The sequence below is a fragment of the Poromitra crassiceps genome, assembly GCF_964638095.1.
Source record: "Poromitra crassiceps genome assembly, chromosome: 17".
Classification (NCBI taxonomy): Eukaryota; Metazoa; Chordata; class Actinopteri; order Beryciformes; family Melamphaidae; genus Poromitra; species Poromitra crassiceps.
In genome coordinates, this window is record NC_139635.1 from 3,811,993 (window position 1) to 3,833,661 (window position 21,669).

Here is a 21,669-nt window from a genome sequence, read left to right on the forward strand (position 1 = left end):
CAGCAGCCTACCCACTCCTCCCATGCTAGTCCTTTCACCTACTCCCCCTGCTGGAAAGGTGGGCTCACTACCACTACAGCCTCTGCATCAAGCCCCACGTCCGGCCAAATCCCAGTTTACACCACAACCAGACAAAACTCTCGCTCTGTTCCAAACATGACCCATAACTCTGGTGTGAGGCTGTCTTGCCTTCGGCCTGTCCTCCCCGCCTCACCGCCGCAGCTGCCTGCTTTTGCCCCAGCAAAATGCCGCAGGTCGCACACCAGTGTGGCTTCAGTACCGGTATCGAGGTGTCTGCGTCCACTAGCCCGGGCTTCTACTTTTGGCCGAGCCGGTTCTGACCACATTGCTTTTGGTTTATTAAATGCCCGTTCTATCGCAAATAAATCATTCATACTTAACTCATTCACCGCCAATGACGTCTTTGACGTGTTATCAGAAATAGCCCTCCCCGCCAATGACGTGTTTGACGTGTTTTTGTTTTTATTGGTGCAGCGCCTGCAGCAAACACTTGCCCAGCCTGTGACACAGACACAGGTCCCTGCCTTCAAAGGGTAGCCGACAGCACGCGATCAAACACATACCGCAGCTGTTGTTTTGAAATTGAGCAAGAGGGAAAGCAGAAAACGGGTAACGCTTCCTTGTGCAGACAGGAGAAACGCCATTGAAACGCCCTCGGCGCGCTGCACGAGCTGGAGTCGCCTTCCTCTGTGCCAGCCAGGAGAAAACGGGAGAAAGTAATCAAGAGATGTGTTTGATCATCGGAGGAATGAGGAAATGATCGATCAGTTTGCGAGGGCGGTGAGGACGTGTTGAATAGCCGAGGGGAAAACGGGAACGATCAAATAGCAGAGGATATGACAGGGAGACATGGACGAGGACGGGTGTACCAGAACAAATCAAAATAAACACAGGAACAGCTAGGCAGCAGCGGGCAGAAGGCAGTCACAGCAGCCCGCTGTCCTTCTCAAGAGCTCTTCAGTTGGTTCATGAAATCGCTGGGCTGCGTGCCCTCCAGTGTTGCTCCTGGCCAATCCCAGCGCCACAGGGCGTGGTTATTGCTTATCCTATGTGGGGTTAGAAATCTAAAAGGGGGATCGTGTGTGTGTGTGTGTGTGTGTGTGTGTGTGTGTGTGTCTGTCTGTCTGTCTGTCTGTCTGTCTGTCTGTCTGTCTGCACACTCACACCGAGTAAACTGTATTGTTGAATGTAAAAAAAAAGCACTTCATGTGTATATATATATATATATTTTTATTTTTTTTGTCATTTGTGTCCTAACGAATAATATTTACATGTCTGATGTCAATACAGTTCAAAATAAAAGAATTGAGAGTGAGTTATGCCTGAGATTGTGCCCTTTTACAAAAATTGCCTTTTCTCCTGTTTATTTTCTCTGGGAGACCTTCTGGGGGAAAACAGGGTGTATATAAATGGCTATAAGTAGAGTACAGAACATGCTAAAAGCTCACTTTTTTTTCCTGGTGAACCCAGAGACGTACATCTTCATTTTGAGGTATTGCAAATCACTCTGTTGCTAATAGATAATTTACTGTGGGTCTTGAAAGATGACCAACAATTATGAAAATCTTTGGCCTGTGCTAAATATTGGCAGTCCTAAACTGGCCCTGAATGAGTTAATGAGTATTTTGTGACCAAAAACCTGGACTTCATGCTCATGTCAGAGACATGGCAAAAAGCAGAAGAATTCGCTGCATTGAACGAACTATGCCCTCCGAGTTCCTTTACTTGCGCCCCGAGGACCACTGGCCGTGGAGGGGGACTAGCCATGGTTTACAGGGACTGTTTCACAACACGCACTGTGAGCCCCGGAACTGTCGCCTCTTTTGAAGTGCTGATGTCTAAAGTCGGACGCTCAAATCATTTTTACTGTGCTGTAATCTACCGCCCTACTGGAGTAAATTGTGCTTTTTTGTCTGATTTTAGTGATTTTTTAGCTTCTATCATCCATTTTGAAAGAATCCTCTTGGTTGGGGATTTTAATATCCACGTAAATGATAGCACAAACAGCTTTGCTGTCAAGTTTTTAAATGTGACTGAAGCTTTTAACTTGACACAGCATATATCTGGTCCGACTCATATCAAGGGTAACACGCTGGACCTTGTATTTACACTGGGTTTAAATGTCAGGGCTGTTGGCACCGAACAGTTGCATGTAACCGATCATCACTGCGTTTTATTTAATTTGTCTTTTGATGCTGACTTTGCTCCAGTGAAGCGAGTGAAAAGCTCGCGCATTTTAAATAGTTTATCGGCTGAGAAATTCTCTGCTGCTTTTAACAACAGTGTAGTTTTAGTGCAGTCCTACCTTGATGACATTGATTGTTTGGTCCACTCTTTTAACTCTCACTGTTCTGCCATTCTAGATGACATTGCCCCCATAGTAACGCGTAGCATCCCGTCTGTAAACTCCTCGCCCTGGATAACAGATGAGATCCGCAGCCTCAGGCGCAAATGCCGCAAAACTGAGCGGCTGTGGAAATCCACAAACCTCCAGGTCCATCGCTTTTATTTGAAGGAGCTGTTAACTGATCTTAATGACTCAGTAAAGAATGCAAGGGCTTCTTATTTTGCAACCCTAGTCACAGCTAGTAGGCGTAACCCTAGGGTACTCTTTCAAACTATTAATACTATTGTTAGCTCACCTCTCCCCTCACCCCCGGTTTTTTCCAATCAGGACTGCAACACTTTCCTTTCATTTTTTGTGAACAAAGTTTCTGATGTGAGGGCCAGTATCCCCACCTCAACCTCCCCCACCCCCCTTCCCACCTGTCCTGCGAGACAGGTCTCTTTTAGCAACTTTACCTGTGTCACCCTGCAAAACCTCACCGAGTTAGTCAGCTGGATGAAATCCTCCTCCAGCCCTTCAGATCCCTGACCAACTTCCCTGCTCAAGGAAGTCATCGGCTCTGTTGGCCCTAGCATGGTTTCCATCATCAACACCTCACTGCAGTCTGGCTGTGTTCCATCCTCCTTTAAGCAGGCTGTTGTCAAACCCCTCCTCAAAAAACCCAATCTGGATCCGTCCCTCCCCAAAAACTACAGGCCCATTTCTAAACTGCCTTTTATTTCTAAAGTACTTGAGAAAGTTGTCGCTAACCAACTGACCTCTTTCGTGACAAATAATGACATTTTGGACAAATTCCAATCTGGTTTTCATCAGAAGCACTCGACAGAGACAGCCCTGCTCCGAGTCTCAAACGACATAATGATGGCTTCACATGCAGATGAATGCTCAGTCCTCGTACTATTAGACTTAAGTGCAGCTTTTGATACTGTAGACCACTGCATCATGTTGGACCGACTCAGTGATTGGGTGGGTGTTTCCGGGAGTGCACTGAAATGGTTCTCATCCTATCTCTCTGAGAGAAGCTTCTCTGTGGCCGTTGGCCCTTTTACATCTGACCCCGCCCCTCTACCATGTGGCCTGCCCCAGGGTTCTGTTTTAGCCCCGATTTTATGGGCTCTGTATATGCTGCCTCTAGGCCTCCTCATCAACAGTTTTAAGGGCATCTCTTATCACTGTTATGCAGACGATATCCAGCTGTATCTGTCTTTTAAACCAGAAAAAATAGAAAAAATTAACATCCTGCATGAGTGCCTGTCTGCCATTAAAAACTGGATGGCAAATAACTTTCTACAACTAAATGCAGACAAGACGGAGGTCCTCATCGTGGCTGCTGACTAGTGTTAATTTCGTTAACGAAAACTATGACGAAATATATTTCCCGTGACTGAGACGAGACGATGACGAGACGGTACCCACGTGATTAAACACTAACTGTGACGATATCAACATCCAATATCGTTGACAAAAAAAGACGAGACGAAAATGTAGTTCACCAAATAAAAACTGTGCCAAAATCTGTCTTTTTTTTCGTTGACGAAAAAGGAGGAGACAAAATATTTTAACGTTAATCGTTAATCTGTTTCCTGTGCTGCGCACACCAGTGTCAATATAAGGAAACAATTTGCTGCCAGTGCCAATCATCACAGCTGCACGCACGCCACGCAGTCAGGACAGAGGAGGACTCGTCACCTGTTTTAGCTTGTTTTTAATGGTCTCGATTTTAACGTACTTGTTTTAGCACTCAATATGCTTGGGAGGAAGAAACGGCTGGACATCTGGGTTTATTTCCGATACAATGACGCAGAGAAAAAAAACCAATGCGTTGCTGTATCACATGGGGAGCCGTGTGGCCATAAAATAGCAGGGAAAAATACTACAAACTTGAAGAGACACATCAAGTGTTACCACAAAGAGATTGAGGTAAGCCAACTAGCGTTACTAATGCGGTGTTTGCACGTAGGCTGTGTTTTATACTATTAACGTTAGCCAAGCCAACTCATTAACGAATTAACTTGTGAAGGAGCTTAAAATGAGCAGCGAAGGCAACGTAGCATTCAGTATTGGGCTAGCTTTAGCATCTCTCAACAGCGGGGCCGGGCTTTCCTAGTGACAAAAGGCCCAGCTAACAAGCTAAAGTTAGCTAGCTTAACTTGTATCAATGCTACACTGTGCAGTTGGTGTTTCTATCGGGTGGGGGTTGCCGTTGCCTAAAGATGTTTAGAACTGTGTGAGAGCGAGGGAGAGAGAAAAGCGTGTGTCTGTAAAATAGCGTGTGTGTGTGTGTGTGTAACGCTATTTTACAGACTCACACATTTTCTCTCTCCCTCGCTCTCTCACACCGTTCTAAACATCTTAATTTGACGAAGAATTAAAAGACAGCAATGATTTACTTATGTATAATACTTAGTGCAATACTTGATTTTCTTGATGTTGCATCTGTCCTGTCCTGACATTGTATTTATTTCTGTCCCAGCTTTCAGATAAACCCCCAGTATACCAGCCACCCAAGAAAGAGCAGAGGCCAGCTATCGCTGGGGCTTTGCTCTCCCACACAACCTACAAACCAGACTCACAAGAACAGTGTTCCAAAGAAGAGGCGATAGCACAGTGGATAGGTCGCACAGCCCTCCCTCCACGGACAGTGGAGGATGAGGATTTTGTGATGATGATGCAAAAAATGGATAGAAGGCTCACAGTGCCAAAAAAAACGAAAATGACAAACCTTGTGGACAAAATGTACCTGGCGGAAAAGGAAAAATTCAAACACAGACTGTCCATGGCACGCAAAATAACTATTGGTTTAGATATTTGGACCAAAAAGGGGCTCACAGCATCCTTTCTGGCAGTCAGTGCTTGTTATTTTAACTCTCAGGATAACAAAGCTGAACACATAGTCCTGAACCTAAAGCAAATGGTTCACCCACACACTGCTCAGTCTATCGCCTCTCTTGTGGAGGAGTGTACAGAAGAATGGGGGATCCCAAAAGAAAAGGTTCTCACCATTATTACAGATAATGGAAGCAACATGGTTGCTGCTTTTCGCTCAAATGATGAAGAGGACAGCAGTTCTGAGGAGGACAATCTCCATGATGACGATGACGATGATCAGCGAGAAGATGACGAAAGGTCAGTCTGTGCATGATGTTTGTCATTTAATGTATATGTTTATTTATTTTAGAACACCTATTTCACATTAGACGCAAAGCAATCATTTTGTGTGCGTCTGAAACCCACACGGCTTAGACACAAAATGGCTGTTTTGGGTGTAATGTGAAATAGGCTAATACAGGTGATGTGTGCCCAACACAAAATCCAATGCACAGTCATCCCTCATAATGTGACTATTCACGATTTTAGATATTTGTCCTAAAATTTGATCTGCAATCAGTATTTGATACATTAGCACATCATTCATCACCTGAATGATGTGCTAATGTATACAATTAATTCTTCTTGGAGGATTTATGAAAAGTCTGTATGTTGTGTTCCACTTTCCATTAGGTACGGAACCTTGGAGAGAACCCCCTGTGTGGTCCATACCCTTCAACTTGTTGTCAACATGATCCAGAAGGAACCCGCAATCAAAAGACTGCTGGACAAAGTCAGGTACCTGGTCAAACTGTTTCGCAAGTCATCCGTTGCCACAGAGCGTTTGCTGCAACAGTGTGGGCTCATCCTCGTGAAAGACTGTCCAACCAGATGGTCCAGTTCGTATCTCATGATGTCTCGTGCTCTTGAAGTGAAGGACCATCTTACAGCTGTAGCTGACACCATGGGATGGGACAGCCTGCTACCCAGTGAGTGGCAGAAGGTGGCTATACTCAGAGACTTGCTTCTTCCTTTTGCAGAACACACGAAGGTGCTTGAAAGCGACACAAATTCCCTTTCCCTTGTTGTGCCTTCGCTATTGGACATGAGGATTCACCTGTCCGAGTTCTCCCTAGCTCATGCCAGGAGCTACAGGGATGCAGCTCTAGTGGCACAGAAGATGAGTGCAAATATGGAACAACGCTTCAGCTGTTTCCTTGATGTCACAGCTGTAAAGTTCTCCCCTCTTGCTGCAGCTGCATGTTTTGTTGACCCCAGTGTATCAGCTGAAACCCTTATTGAAAATGAGGATGAGGGAATTCAGAATCTTCTAAGAAAGGCAGAAGACTACATCACTCACTGTGTGCCACCAAGACTGCGAGAGGAGGAGATGACTGATGATGACTCATCATCAGTCATCTCCTCTCGCAGTGATGAGGAAGAGGGAAATAGGCATAGAGAGGCTTCAGAGATAGCTCCTTTGGCAAAGCGACCTAGATTTAGGTTTTTCAGTGGTAGTCGTCCTGCGAGGCCCAGGACCTCCAAGACCTCAATCAGGCAGGAGATTGAGAAATACAAAGATGGGCTGTCCCATGCTGTTAACAGCGAGGAATCTGGGATGGAGTTTTGGACTTCTCAGAGTGCGTTTACACTGCTGAAACCTGTGGCCTTGGACCTTCTGGCAATGCCGGCGTCACAAGCCTTTACAGAGCGTGTTTTCAGTGTAACTGGTGACCTCACAAGCGGCCACCGCAACAGAGCTAGAGTCACATTGAAAAGAAGTGCTTTTCTCAAGCTAAACAAAAATAAATAGTGATTGCTAGTTTAATTGGAACTAACACAGCACACTTGAGCATTGTTCACACATTTAAGCCTCTTAAATTGTTTGTGAGCTTCTGTTAGTTTTGATTATATAAAAAATGTGTTGTAACAGTAATTGAACATATAAAAAGAAATAGAGTCCGCACACTGCTTGACTTGCTCCCAGTCGATTTATTTTTGACGTTTCGGCTGTGTTATGGCCGTGTTAAATGGACCATGGATCACTGACACTTCAGTTGGCAGAGTGGCTTTTTTTAAAAGAGGCTAGGCGCTAACGCGGGGAGTGAAAATAAACCCGCGGCGCTAAAGACAACAGCCTGGAATCCAGATGAGCAGAAGGTCCTTGTTGACCGAAACGTCAAAAATAAATCGACTGGGAGCAAGTCAAGCAGTGTGCGGACTCTATTTCTTTTTATATGTTTCATTGCTTTTGTCCTGCACCTGCAATTTGAGTGGATGTGCGCGCTCTACTTTTTATTTGTAACAGTAATTGACCTTGGTCCATATCTCAAACTATGCCATGTTGGGTCCTTGAATTGGGCTTTAAAAGTCCTTGAAAAAGGACACTGCTTTCAAGTTCGAAATGTACCTAGATTTGCTAGAAAGATAAGCAATATTTCATCTTTAGCCACTGTGGCGCTGCTTGATGACATCACTAGGCTGGCTGTAGGCTACAGTACAGTGTAGTACAGGATAGTTGAGTGTTGGTATTAAGTACTTTGAATTGTATATGCTGTTGTGTTTCTGACTTGGATTGTGGTTGTTTTGATTAATCAAAATCTTTAAAATCCTTACTACTGTACAGCCACCCTGGTGATGTCATCAAGCAGCACACTACTTGGTGAAAAGCTGAAATGTTGTTCATCATTCTAGCATATCTAGTTAAATGTCAGTCTTGAAAGTGGTGTTCTGTCTTGTCTGAGGTGAAATGCAAATCAACTAGTCATATGATCAAATGTTTCCTGTCCTCTTTAAATACAGAGTTTTGCTCAAATGAGCCAAAGGCTTTTGTTTCACATGCTGTGCTGCATTAGTGAGCTGACATTGTTTTGATTGTTTTTGAATTCAGGGTTCCCACTGGTCCTTGAAATCCTTGAGTTTGTGAATTTGAAATTCAAGGCCTTAAAAGTTTGTGAAAATAGACATGGGTCCTTTAAAGTGCTTGAATTTAGGGGAGCATATGTCTCCACAGTATATATTTTGCTGTGCTGTGTGAGAGAAGGCAAGAGACCACATAGTCTGCCATCACTAAACACAGCACAGTTGAGAAGTGTTCACACATTCAAGCCTCTCTTTTTCTCTGTGATCTACTAGTTTTCATCCTAAAAATTTGTATTGTAACAGTAATTAACGTTGATCCATGTCTCACCTATGCCGTGTCGGGTCCTTGAATTTGATGTTGAGGAAGGTGTGGGAATCCTGTGAATTGTTTTGCACATTGTGTATCTTATGGTAAGTGTAGAGAAACTAATTCTGTAGGTTTAGCGTTAGTCATGAGGGACAGGCTGTGTCCGACCGACGTGTTCAGTTTTTAATGCCTAACCATAAGAGTTGTTTTACTTGGCAAACCTTAATCAAGTTGTTTTACTTGCCTAACCTTTATCAAGTTGTTTTACTTGCCTAACCTTTATCAAGTTGTTTTACTTGCCTAACCTTAATCAAGTTGTGTTTTACTTGCCTAACCTTAACTAAGTTGTTTTACTTGCCTATCCCTGGCTCTCGGTGGCTCGATTCGCCGCCAGACTGATGCACGAGAAATTTACAGTTTTACCATTTCTCTAAATTTACCATAACATACATTTTAGATTTTACCTTTCATACAAATGTAGCATGCCATTTGTTTGCACATTGATTATTTTATATATTGTACATTTTATACAAATGTAGCATTCCATTTGTTTGCACATTGATTATTTTCTATATTGTACCTTTTATACAGATGTAGCATGCCATGCCTACCTAGACAGCAATTTGTGTGTGTGTGTGTACACACTACAGTATCATGGATTGTTGAATCATGTTGCTTCAAAAATAAATCTGCACATCACAGTTTCCATGTCCAGTGGTCTTAATCATTCAAAATGTTTTTATCAGAAGGATAAGATAAAATATTGGTTTTGGTAGACTAAAATAGTTTGACTAAGATACGACTAAAATGTTAACAGTTTTTGTTCACTAAAACTAGACTAAGATAGTTATTGTTTTCTTGGACTAAGATAAGACTAAAATGCTCAGACTTTTAGTCGACTAAAGTTGACTAAATAAAAACAGAATGAGGTTGACTAAATGTGATAAAAACTGACTATGACATTTTGAAACTGGACTAAGACTAAGACTAAATTCAAAAATTGCTGCCAAAATTAACACTACTGCTGACTCCATTGTTTCTAAGGTGGTCAAACACATGGGATCTTTAACCCCCAACATTCGCTCCAGCCTAAGAAACCTCTGTGTTATTTTTGATCAGACCATGCTCCTGGACAGTCATGTAAAATCCCTGACCCGCACCTGCTTTTTCCACCTTAGAAACATTGCCAAACTCAGATCCATTGTCTCCCACTCAGAACTGGAATTGGCTGTTCATGCCTTTATTTCATCCCGACTGGACTATTGTAACTCGCTTTTCACTTGCCTCAATAAATCATCTCTGGACCGCCTACAACTGATACAGAACGCTGCTGCCAGGCTGGTAACCCGGTCACGTAAATCCTGTCACATCACTCCCATCCTGTTCTCACTGCACTGGCTCCCTGTGGCCTTCAGGTTTCATTTTAAGGTTCTGGTGACCACTTTTAGGGCCCTGCATGGGGAAGCTCCCTCGTACATTTCCGACCTCCTCCAGCCCTATGCTACCAGCCGGTCACTGAGGTCCTCCGACCAGGGGCTCCTGGTCGTACCCCGGACCAGGCTCAAAACAAAAGGTGACCGCACTTTTAAAACAGTAGCTCCAAAGCTTTGGAACGCTCTCCCCCTGGACCTAAGAGCCTCTGCCTCTGTGGATATTTTTAAGAGACAGCTAAAGACCTTTCTGTTCCGGCAAGCCTTCGGATAACCGGTTATTATTGTTTATGTTCCCTGTGTCTTTTATCATGTATGTTTCTTGTTCATCGTTGCTTCTTATGCTTGTTACCTCACTGTTTCATTGTAACTTTGACTCTGTTTCTCTGTAAAGCACTTTGTGACCTCGTGCTGTGGAAGGTGCTATAGAAATAAAGAATGACTTACTTACTTACTTACTTACTTGAGTTACAGACAGACCCTACATGTTACTGTACTTGAATAAAGAGACGCCCACAGAGGAATGTTTTCCAGCTTCTTTGCATGAGGAAAAGTGAATGATCTTCTAGCCATCTATGTTACATTCAGAAGGCTTTGAAACAGTTTACTGTGCGATGGTGTTTGTAAACACACAAACACCTATTGCACTGGGCTAATACGTTTTTATTTGCCATTTTCATGAAACATTTGGACTTTGGGATTAAATATATGGACATGTAGAATGACATACAGGACAACAAGACATGGATCGCGACATTCCTGGTTGGGGGGGGGAGTCCAGATGGTGAATTTTGTTTTGTCATCTGTCTCAGTGGTAACGTTGCGTCCTCTCTCTCTATTTACAGTCGGGTTGGTTGTCAGTGTTTCCCCTAGAAAAAACTTCAGGGCTGGAGGGATTTCGAAACGTACCCCGACCGCAACGGTGGGGGCCCTCGCTGGCAACGCTAAACTTTTAGCTAACCTGACCATCTATGTTCACAATGGCATCCCAAGTATCATCATACTATTATGGGATGCGATGCGAACAGTTGTATTATGGGATGTGCGTTTCCCAGGCAACGACACACGTTGACACGGTTTGGAACAGCGCTGCATGCTGGCACAATGCTCCTAAAAGCAAAATGCTTATTGTTTTGAATGATTTGGTATCTTCTATTACTGTCCACTGTCAACACCAGTATTGTTGTATTGTAATAATCTGCCATAAAGGTTTATTGAAATTTTGGGGAGAGCAGGGGAAAAAATATATAAAAAAATGGTACTGGTTGTCATCATAATGTTACAGCGATATCATATCAGAGGCCTGTACCACGAATGGAGGTTAACAGATCCAGGATCTGTCCCCTTGATCTGGTTTGTCTAAACCAGACAATCGCAATTGAGCTAAACGACACCACAAAGGTGGTTATCAGCTGGATCTGTCAATTTAGGATTTCCCTATCCTGCTCAGTCTGAGCTCATGCACGTGAAAATGCTCGTACACAGGAGCACGTGCCCATGAAAGAGGCGTGGTTTGTAACAACTAGCCAATCACAATGAAATATAGACAGCGCCAGCTTTTACAGCACCAGACATGCCTATTTCCTCATTCATTCAAAGCACACATCAAAATTTAGATCATAGATTTGGAAACGTAGGCTCAATGAATAATTATCTCTTATCACTCATAATGTGTTTGGTCGCATTGATGGAATATAATACCAATAAAGAAATCATGATAATAAATTAAGAAAGGCTGCTGAACTCAATCGACACGGTGCGGGCATATATTTAATCGATAAAAATAGCCTATTTTGTGGTCACATATTGGCAGCAGAGTGGCATATTTCATACAGGACTACTGCTGGAAAGAATATGAAGATTTCAATCACATCATACAGGCCAAAAGCAACACATTGCAGCTGCAAAATTCAGGAGTAGCCTAGATATGAATTGCATCTGTGTGTAGGCTATCGCATTAAATTGCTTAGATCGATGTAGGCTATTCTGGCATGTATGACAACCCAACATCAGCCTCAGCTCTGTTGCACACATGGCACCTTAGTACGCTTTAGGGCTGAAACGATTCCTCGAGTTACTCGACTAATTCGATTATAAAATATGATCGAGGCAAAATATATTCGCCTCGACACGGCATTCAGACCATAGACTGTATATTTAGACGGTTTCACACGGATGCTTATTAGTGTGGCACAACACGCTTCCGTTGTGGAAGGCGAGGCTGCAAACAGCTGCAAAGTGGAGAAAGAAAGAGAAAATAGTGAGAATCTTGGGATCTTTTTAAGTTGAAAAAGAAGGAAAACTCCGTGGAGTGTGTCTATTGACGAGCATACATGCACACACGCACACGCACACGCACACACACACACACACACACACACACACACACACACACACACACACACACACACACACACACACACACACACACACACATGCACACAAAGAGTGATGCATTAAGAAATAGATGAGGAAAGCAAAATAATAGTTGGTGTTATAGCCATTCATTTTAGCTTGATTGCAGTGAGAATAGTCAGCCGGTTGTTAGCCAGTTGTATATGAACTTACAGTATCATTTTAGGCCTAATAATAAGTATCAATAATAATAATAATTTGATTTATTTTTCAGTAAATCACAGCGTCGTATGGACAGACAGCGTGGCTACAGAGGTGTATCTGGGGGATACGTGTGACTTTCTTGGGGAGGAACAGAAATTGAGTCCCATAGCCTGACAACCGCCATGCCACCTGATTATTGTATACAGTTGTATGCACTTTAAGAAATAAAATTTATGATTTTTCTAAAAAGGAAACCAATGTAGTTGTTCATTTTAAGAGACATGTCTTATTTCACCTTGTATAATAAATTACTGTTGCTCTTTAATAACGCAAAAGTAGTTCTTATCCGATTACTCGATTAATGGATGGATTAATCGGTAGAATACTCGATTACTAAAATAATCGATAGCTGCAGCCCTAGTGCGCTTTGGAGACGTTTATGTAACCTTTTTACGCTGGTGATTTAGTGATAGGTTATTTTCTCCACGCACCATTCATTTGCAATTGGTGGGGTCAACGTAACTACTTGGGAAAAAATACAAATGAATAAATATAAAAACATATTCCAAAGTGGTAAGTAGGCTTAATTTAATTATGTACAACAAGTGCAAGCCTTCAGTCCTCGATTAATTCAACAGGATATGTTAATGTTTTTTTATTTTGTGATTTTCATTTGAATGCAATCTATTTTTCAGATCCTATCCACCTTATTTTTGGCGGCCATTTTTGCCTGATCTGCATGTGGGTGCTTCTTCCGGTGTGATCCTCCCAGCCTTGTTGCTGACAGCTTGACACCCGTCTGGGCGAACGGAGCAAATCACTAATCAGGTCCAGCTTGGCAGAAATCTCGTCGATAAATATCCCTTTAAGAGCGCAGTGCATTCATGGGTAATCGCCTGCTGTGGCTAATATTAACCATTTCGAGTAACACTGTTTCCATACGGATCACCAGCGTTAGTTTGTTGTTTATAACGTGGCTATATTCATAACGTTTTCTATCTCGGATGCGTTATTTCGAATCGCACATAGGTTGCGCCAAACCACACATAGGTTACGCCTGGCGCAACCTATGTGGGTTTCAGGACGAAACGGACTCGAGCCACTAACGTCATCTTAAGAGCACAATATTCCTGGAATGCAAGTTTAACTAAACAGTTACATGTCCTCTGCATTCTACATAAAATTAAGATATTACGGGTTGTTTTATTTTGTATGTTACATACTTATTGACCAAGTTATGTTCAATTCAGCCAGGGTACAAGAGACTGAGTGTAGGTGGCCATCTTTTCAAATCAAGTAGAATACATTAGGAAATGGCAAGCTGCAACAATGAGTCACGTTAAACCGGAACTTGTACGCACAATTATTTTTTACAGTGGGGCATTCAAAAATAAGGTGGATATGAATGGTGACACGCTGTTTCCAGAGCGCTGATTGGTAAGAAGGTGGGTCTTTCATGGGTTTTGATCTTATCCTCTGAACTTAACCTGCTCCAGACCAGGTTAGCTCTGAAGCAAAAGTTACCATGGTGATCTATCTTGGTAAGAAGTGAACTAGCGTCAGTCACCTTCTATACAAGATTTGTACAGTCACCACCCCCACCCCACGACCCCCCGTCCCCTGCCTCCACCCCCTCCTTTTCACATCCAGGAGGAAGAGGTGAGGACCACCTTCCAAAGGCTCAAGAAAAACAAAGCAGCAGGCCCAGATAACATCAGTCCATCTGTACTACACCACTGTGCTGCAGAACTGGCCCCGTCTTCACCAGCATTTTTAACTCCTCCCTCCGTAAATGTTCAGTCCCCCAGTGTTTCAAACAGTCCACCATTATCCCCGTACCGAAATCCAACAACATATCATGCCTCAATGACTACAGACCAATTGCCCTCACATCCGTAGCCATGAAATCATTTGAACGCATCACTCTCACCCACCTCAAAACCAACACCACCCCCCTCATGGATCCACATCAATTTGCATACAGAACTAACAGATCAGTAGAAGACACAGTCAACACAGCCACCACCTCCTGCAACACCTGGATACCCCCCCAACACCTACGCCCGCATTCTCTTCATGGACTTCAGCTCTGCTTTTAACACAATCAACCCGGCCAAACTCATCAATAAGCTACTGGATATGAACACTGACCCCTGCATCTGCCACTGGATACACAGCTTCCTCTCCAACAGACAACAGAAGGTAAAAATCAACAACATCACATCTCACCCTCTGTACCTCAGCACAGGAGCCCCTCAAGGCTGCGTCCTTTCATCCTGGCTATTCTCTCTATACACCAACCTGCTCATATCCCACTACAACTCCTTCAACATCTACAAATACGCAGACGATACAACCATCATAGGCCTCATCACAGACAATAATGAAACAGAATACCGTGCACAGATCAACCAAACAGTTACCTGGTGCGCAGACAATAACCTCCTACTCAACTCATCCAAAACCCAAGAACTCATCATCGACTTCAGACGCCAGCCATACCCCAAAACCCCCATACTCATCTCCGACAAACCAATAAGCACCACGGACTCATTGAAATTTCTTGGCACTCACATAAGCAATAACCTCAAATGGAAAACCAACACAGATTACATCTACAAAAAAGCCAATCAGAGACTCTTCTTCCTCCGTCAGCTCAAAAAATTCAGAATAAGAAAACATCTCCTGCTCCGGTTCTACCTGGCCATCATACAAAGCATCCTCACCTTCTCCATAACAGTTTGGTACAGCAGTCTGGACACTCACTCCAAAAACAAACTACAGAGAATCATCCACCGCCAAAGGACAATAAATAGAGCTAAAAAAAATCATTTCTGACCCCACTCACCCAGCATACCACATCTTCCAGCTGTTGCCCTCCGGGAGGCGCTACAGGTCTCTGCCCACCAAGACAACCAACAGTTTCTTCCCCACTGCTATAAGGACACTGAACTCTCTGTAACAACCCCCATATCACTGCTGCTATGACTGTATTGTGTACTGTTATTGTGTTTTATGTACTGTATGTATTATGATGTTTAATGTTGGACCATTGCTTACATATGAACTGTACTGAAAACAAATTCCACCAGCCTGGCTGTGTGGTCATTAAAGAATCTAATCTAATCTAATCTAGCATGGCATACCCAGGGTTAAACCTGAAGTTACCTCGCTAAGCCACTAATCTTGCTTCGTGATATAGGCCTCAGATCATCCAAACCTCTTAGCAGCACATATTTTCAACAGGTTGACATCAGGCTAAAAGCCCTGCACGCATCGCCTATTGTTTACAATGCATCGATCCCCCCCAGTTTCAGGCACCCTGCCGCTGACTTTCTTTTCCTCCATATAGTTGGTTTGATGACTGCAGTGTTTCTAACAGGCTCACAGCACACACTGTTGGCTTTCTGATTTTCTTTGTGGTTGTTTTGATTCATCAAAACATTCAAAAGCCTAAAGGCCACAACAGACTCGTCCGTCCGCCTCGAATTGGAGCCGTCTCGTCGTCTGCCGGCGCCAGCGAGCCCTACATGCTAGGACGTCAGTCAGCATGTTGGTTGCAGTAAACCTCCGACACACACAGAAGCTATTTAGAATCGACGCAGTAGGGAGAAGTTGGCACACAAAGCAAAATGATTCGGATTTGCTACTAACCTCTTTATCGTCGTCATAATTTGACTCCGTGTCCCGGTGTCCCGGCAACGGCCAATCACAACCAGGGCTGGACTGGGACCAAAAAAGCTACCTGCCATGTGGCTCAGACAGGCCCACAATTTCGAATCGGCCCAATTTTTCTCGCTCGCGCTTGCATGGGTTGGGGATTTACTTATAAAGCCACATGTTATGACCCGGTCTAGGGGTTTTAGGTGTAATGATGTTGCAGCATTGAATAAACGTGCCCAGTGAGAACTCAACGTTTACTTACCACTAGGAATCAGTATTCTTATAGGTGAAACTATACAACTAAACTTAACTAAAACTTAGATAATCAAAACCAAAAAATATAGAGAGTAGATTACTTTGGACATAAAATAGCCACACAAACATTTCCCATATGTCTGATGTATCTTTCCCCATAGTCTGTTACAACTCAACTCATTCCATGCCTGTGTTTGATGGCGCAAGCAAGCAAGTCATTGGAAATTAAATATTGTTTATAAGTTACTGTAATAAGCACAGTTTAGATATTAATCTAAACGTTATAAAAACGTGAAAATCATAACGTCGTTGTTGCCGTTTAACCCACCTGGCTACCACCATGAATAACGTTACGTTAGCTAGCTCACTCATCGATTACCTAGCAGTGTGCACCAATCCTAAAAGTTGTCATTTTGTTGAAATTAAGTAGTGCTTGGTCGATCATATGTACGCCGAATTTACCAGCAGGCTCTACGAATTTGTGAAGGCCTTTAGGTAGTTTTCTACCAGGTAGGTGCGATTGCCGATATCAAGGAAGGCAGTGTGTTAAATTGCCACATTTTCTAATAGAGTTTGGCGTGTACCGCGTCAAGGCTACAAGCCAGCATCCTATCGCTTGGTCAAATTCAAATAGCTGCCACACTTACCTCAAACGAGTGAGACGCAGACGACGACGTCGATGTGAAGTCAGTGATTTTAATCCGTTTAGGTGGACGATGGTGCCATGATGCAGCGCCACTTTTCAAACACTGTGATTGAAGTGACAGACAGTTGCAATGGGCTGGCCCAATTGTACGTGGACCAACGTTGATTGGTTAGAGGGCCAGAGTCATTCATGATTGACGCCTGAATGGGGCGCTGACGGCCAGCCCAGACCCACGTGGACCAACGTTGATTGGTTAGAGGGCCGGTCTCACTCCAGAATCATTCATTATTGACGCCTGAATGGGCCGCTACCGGCCCAATCAAATACATAATACATACTTTTTCACCAACCTGACCAGCCCACTAGCCAGCGGCCCACCGGCCATTGCACCGGTAGAATTACATTGCAGTCCAGCCCTGATCACAACTCTCGTGCAGCTGACGTCACACACGTATCGTCGCCGCTGAGTTACATTTTGGAGGAGCCCCCGTCAGCCGACGGCGTCCCCTCCCCACATGACGGCGTCCACCCGCCGTCATGTGGGGAGGGCGGGGCGAGGCTCTGACGGACGAGTCTGTAAACGCCTTTAGTACCAACACTTGACTAGCCTGTATTCCTGTACTGTACTGTACTGTACTGTAGTACTGTACTGTACTGTACAGTACTGTAGTGTGCTATACTGTACTACTGTACTGTACTGCACTGTACTGTACTCTACCGTACTACTGGACTGTTACAGCACTGCACTGCACTGTACTGTACTGCACTGCACTGCACTGCACTCTACTGTACTCTACTGTACTGTACTGTACTGTACTGCACTGCACTCTACAGTACTCTACTGCACTGTGCTGTACTGCACTGTACTGTACGGCCATCCCCGTGACGTCATGTGCTGACGCAAATAAAGATGGTGGTGCACTAGGCTACAAATATAGCACAAAGGCTTTTTCAAAAATGTTTTGTTTTTTCAACAATGGCTTACTTTTATGATGTTATTTTTTATTGTCGTACATCTTTCTAATGTAATACGCAAAGATCTGTGTAGGTCTCTATTTTCATTGTTTTAGGTCCTCTTTAATATTCCTCCTCTTCTCAGTGTGACAGAGAAAATGTGTGTCACTCTCAGCCTTCTAGCAGATGTTGGGCCCTATCTTGGTACAGGAACGGGAATAAAACTGTCTATTTAGATGGAGGAAAAGCACGCTGCCACTTGGCCCCCACGGAGCTCCATTCTAGGACTCGCTTGGACACTATTGATCTCAAAACAACGCCTAGGACGGACAAAAACGCTGCGGAGAACACTGGGTGAGTCGTCAGATCATAATTAATGTGAGGAGAGGGCTGCAGGTTAAAAAAAACGAAATTCTCCTTTAAGCACCAGAATTATTCACAGGTGTGGCCAGGCAATGCCTGGGCGTTACATCAAACAAACAAATCAGATTCCCGTCTCGCAATCACTGTGTGTGCGTGAGGCATACAATATGCTGTAATTCTCTCCATGCGTAATAGAGTGGACTCACTCATGCCGAGGACAGAGAGAGATGGAGAGAGCTTATTGATAGATCGTCTGTGGTGCCAACGACCCTCTAGGACCTAGAGGGTCGTTGGCACCACAGACGAAGGTTATGGGTAGTCTCGCTGGCCAGCCTCCTCTCCCTTCCGTCCGAGGAGTCTGGCGCCGCAGGTCCCCATAACTGGGATAAACCCTCCCCTGCTCTACTCTGCTCTCCCATTGGAGGCGTCGGTTTCAGACGCTGCCGGATGTCCGCTCCCCGCTTAAGAAGCTCTGTCATTGGCTCCGACCATGTCAATCAGAGTGGCTTCCGCTCCCTCCTCCCTGTGTGTTGCTGTAAATAGTCCCCTGCCGCCTCATGACATACTCTGCACTGCGCTGCGCAGCACGGAGATTATGGTGCGTAAGAGGTGCTTTAAAGCTCTTAGCGCAAAGTAATTGCGCGCTGCTGACGATAGGATAATGCCATCTATCCCCACATTGAAACGCCTGGTTTGGCATGTGGCACGCCTATGTCCAGTAGTAGTAGTCCAGACAGATAGGGTTGCCTCTCCATACCTGAGAGAGTCCAGTCTCCAGTGTTGATCCTCCAGTCCAGCAGACAGGGTCACTCCTGAGGCTCCCGGATGATTGTAGCTCAGGTCCAGCTCTCTCAGATGGGAGGGGTTGGAGCTCAGAGCTGAGGCCAGAGAAGCACAGCCTTCCTCTGTGAGTAGACAACCTGAGAGCCTGCACAGACAGACAGACAGACAGACACACACACACACACACACACACACAGGTAATTACATATATATGATAAGATAATTGGATTACTTAACAGGATGTTTTTACATGAACCATATTGTGATATACATTGGTATCAAAACTGACCCCTGTGCCTATCGTGATATTGATTTAAACCGTATTGCCCAGCCACCCGGTTTGTTCTGCTCTCTCTTCTCCCCCTCCCTCCCCCTGTTCTCGCCCTTCTCTCCACCCCCATTTCTCTCTCCTCTCTCCCTCTATAATATAAGATTGTTCAATCCTGTTCATTGATAGTGCTTAGCTAGACTTTCAGTTAGACACATTCTCTGTAAAGCCCTTTGAGATATGCTTGTGAATTAGGGCTAAATAAATAAACTTTTTTTTTAATACTTTTTATTGTCATCCTGTATTTTCATACATCTTTTCCCATATTATCTTGTAGTGATGGCAATTTTTCTTTTTTGTATATAATAGAGACATGACAAATACGTATAAACATACATACATAACATACATACAGATTAGATGACATGGGTGTGTGCTTCACCCAGTGACACTCAACGCAACCTACAAATACAGATACAAAATACCTGTGAGAGAGAAAAAAATAAAAATAAAATAAGAAAAGAAAAGTACAGAGCCTTACTCAAAGTAAGGTAGTGCTCCCCTACGTGACTGTCCACATTAATATAGGGAACATCAATTCAGTAGCTTCAGGTCATTATTGTTATTATTTTATCTGGTTGCACTGAGAGAGATTACTTCACCACCTGATAGTGGTTTAACCAGTTAGACCATCTATCTTCAAATAGTTTCAGATTCCCCTGAATCTTATAAGTTAAGTACTCCATCTGATATATTTGTTGAACCGTTTCTCTCAATTTGTCTATCAGAGGGCTTGTTTTTTGAAGCCAGCTTCTTGTTATTTGTTTCAGAGCTGTTATGCGCAGTATTGTTAATAAATATTTTTGTTTTTATTTTGTATTTCTTTCACCGTTCTGCCCAGCAGCACAAAGTCTGTATTCAGATGGATGGCAGTCTTTAAGATGGTGTTAATTTCCTTCTGCATATCCAAAACGGTTGTAATACTGGGCAGAACCAACAAATGTGACCGAAATTGGCATAAGATTCACCACACTCCCTCCAGCAGTTTGGCAAAATGTTACCATTATATTTACCTTGTTGTAGTGGTGTTATAAAGTACTGTGATTGTATTTTCCATGCATACTCTCTCCAGTAGGGAGAGGCTGTAGTTGTGTGTACATTCAGATTAATTTCCTTCCAAATGCCCTCTGATATGTTTGTAACAAAAGTTTAATAATATTCATTGCTAAAGATGGCAGGGCAGACTGGACAGTTCTCTGGTTAACACATCACATGGCAGAGCTGTGATTCAGTCACGTATCTGCCTCAGCCTGTCACTAGTAGGCTACAGCAGCTCGCCCAAATACAGATCCATTCACAGACAACGCTGCACAGCACACCCACCTTCCTTCTTGCTGTAAAATTGAGTGAGGAACTGTTGCCCCCTCTTTTCCCTCTGCTCTCTTTCTCCTCTCTTTTTCTTTTTCTGCCAGCCTGACTTTGCTCGCTTTGACATGTTTTGTGCAGCAGCCGGCAGTGAGGCAGCAGCTCCCTCTCTGACTGCAGGAATATCAACTGATTAGCGCTGTTCCTGTTCCGTCCCCTTAGAGCCCCCTCTCTGCATGGCTTGGGGGCATGGCTGAGACAGCCAGCCATGCAGGGAGAAACCATTTCTTGAAAATTGAGTGAGGGAGTGTTGTGCAAGATGGATGACTACTATGGATGAATACTTCTTTTTATTGGTACATTCTGAATAAAATATTATATTAAAGATGATAATAATTTCGTACAGCAAAAAATTCCCTAGTGGTAACTTTTTTTAGGGACCCTGTCAGTCAAGGGCCCTCACGTTTTCCTCTCTATTACCACACCCCTGGTTCCAGGACGAGGCACGCGCCAGTTACGTTATCTTTAGAGCATCGCAGTAAATACAATATTCCTGGAATGTGAGTTTAACAAACCAGTTACATGTCCTCATTACTGTCTTCATTCACTGTCTTGGAGTATAGGCAGCCATCTTGCCTGCAGAGTTTTCAAATCAAGTAGAATACCGTTTTGCCAGAAATCTGGGGGGTTTAGTCCTGCTTTAAGTAAATCCTTAGCCAGAACTATTATGGCAGAACCAAAGTTACTTCCGTGTTTGCCTGAGGCGCATGCCGTCATCACTTGCTGGTATGTATTTACTTCTAAAATGCCCGTTTCCCGTAATGTTGGATTTATTTCATTGCCTGGGGAGTACACGAGTCATAACATGTACATGTGAGTGTTTCTGCTGCTGTTCGAATGTGTATTTTTGGTGACTGAATGGGGGGTAGGCAGCTGTACCGTATGCTGCCATTGTAGTGCTAAACTCACTAGCAGGAGGGTGAAACACACTTTCTAATGCACACACAGGGAAGAGAAAAGCATCTACATTCAGTTTTA

At 43.7% G+C, this 21,669-nt stretch overlaps 1 protein-coding gene across 1 annotated transcript in view; it reads right to left on the minus strand.

Annotated features, from left to right (window-relative positions):
* Positions 1-21,669, minus strand: part of LOC310792011 (uncharacterized protein) — a gene marked incomplete at its 5' end in the record, with an annotated part of 67,032 nt that overhangs the window by 16,502 nt on the left and 28,861 nt on the right. Inside the window, one exon of the mRNA XM_083653693.1 lies at positions 18,973-19,143. Coding sequence (XP_083509819.1) covers positions 18,973-19,143 — 171 coding nt within the window. The remainder of the gene's footprint in view (positions 1-18,972; positions 19,144-21,669) is intronic.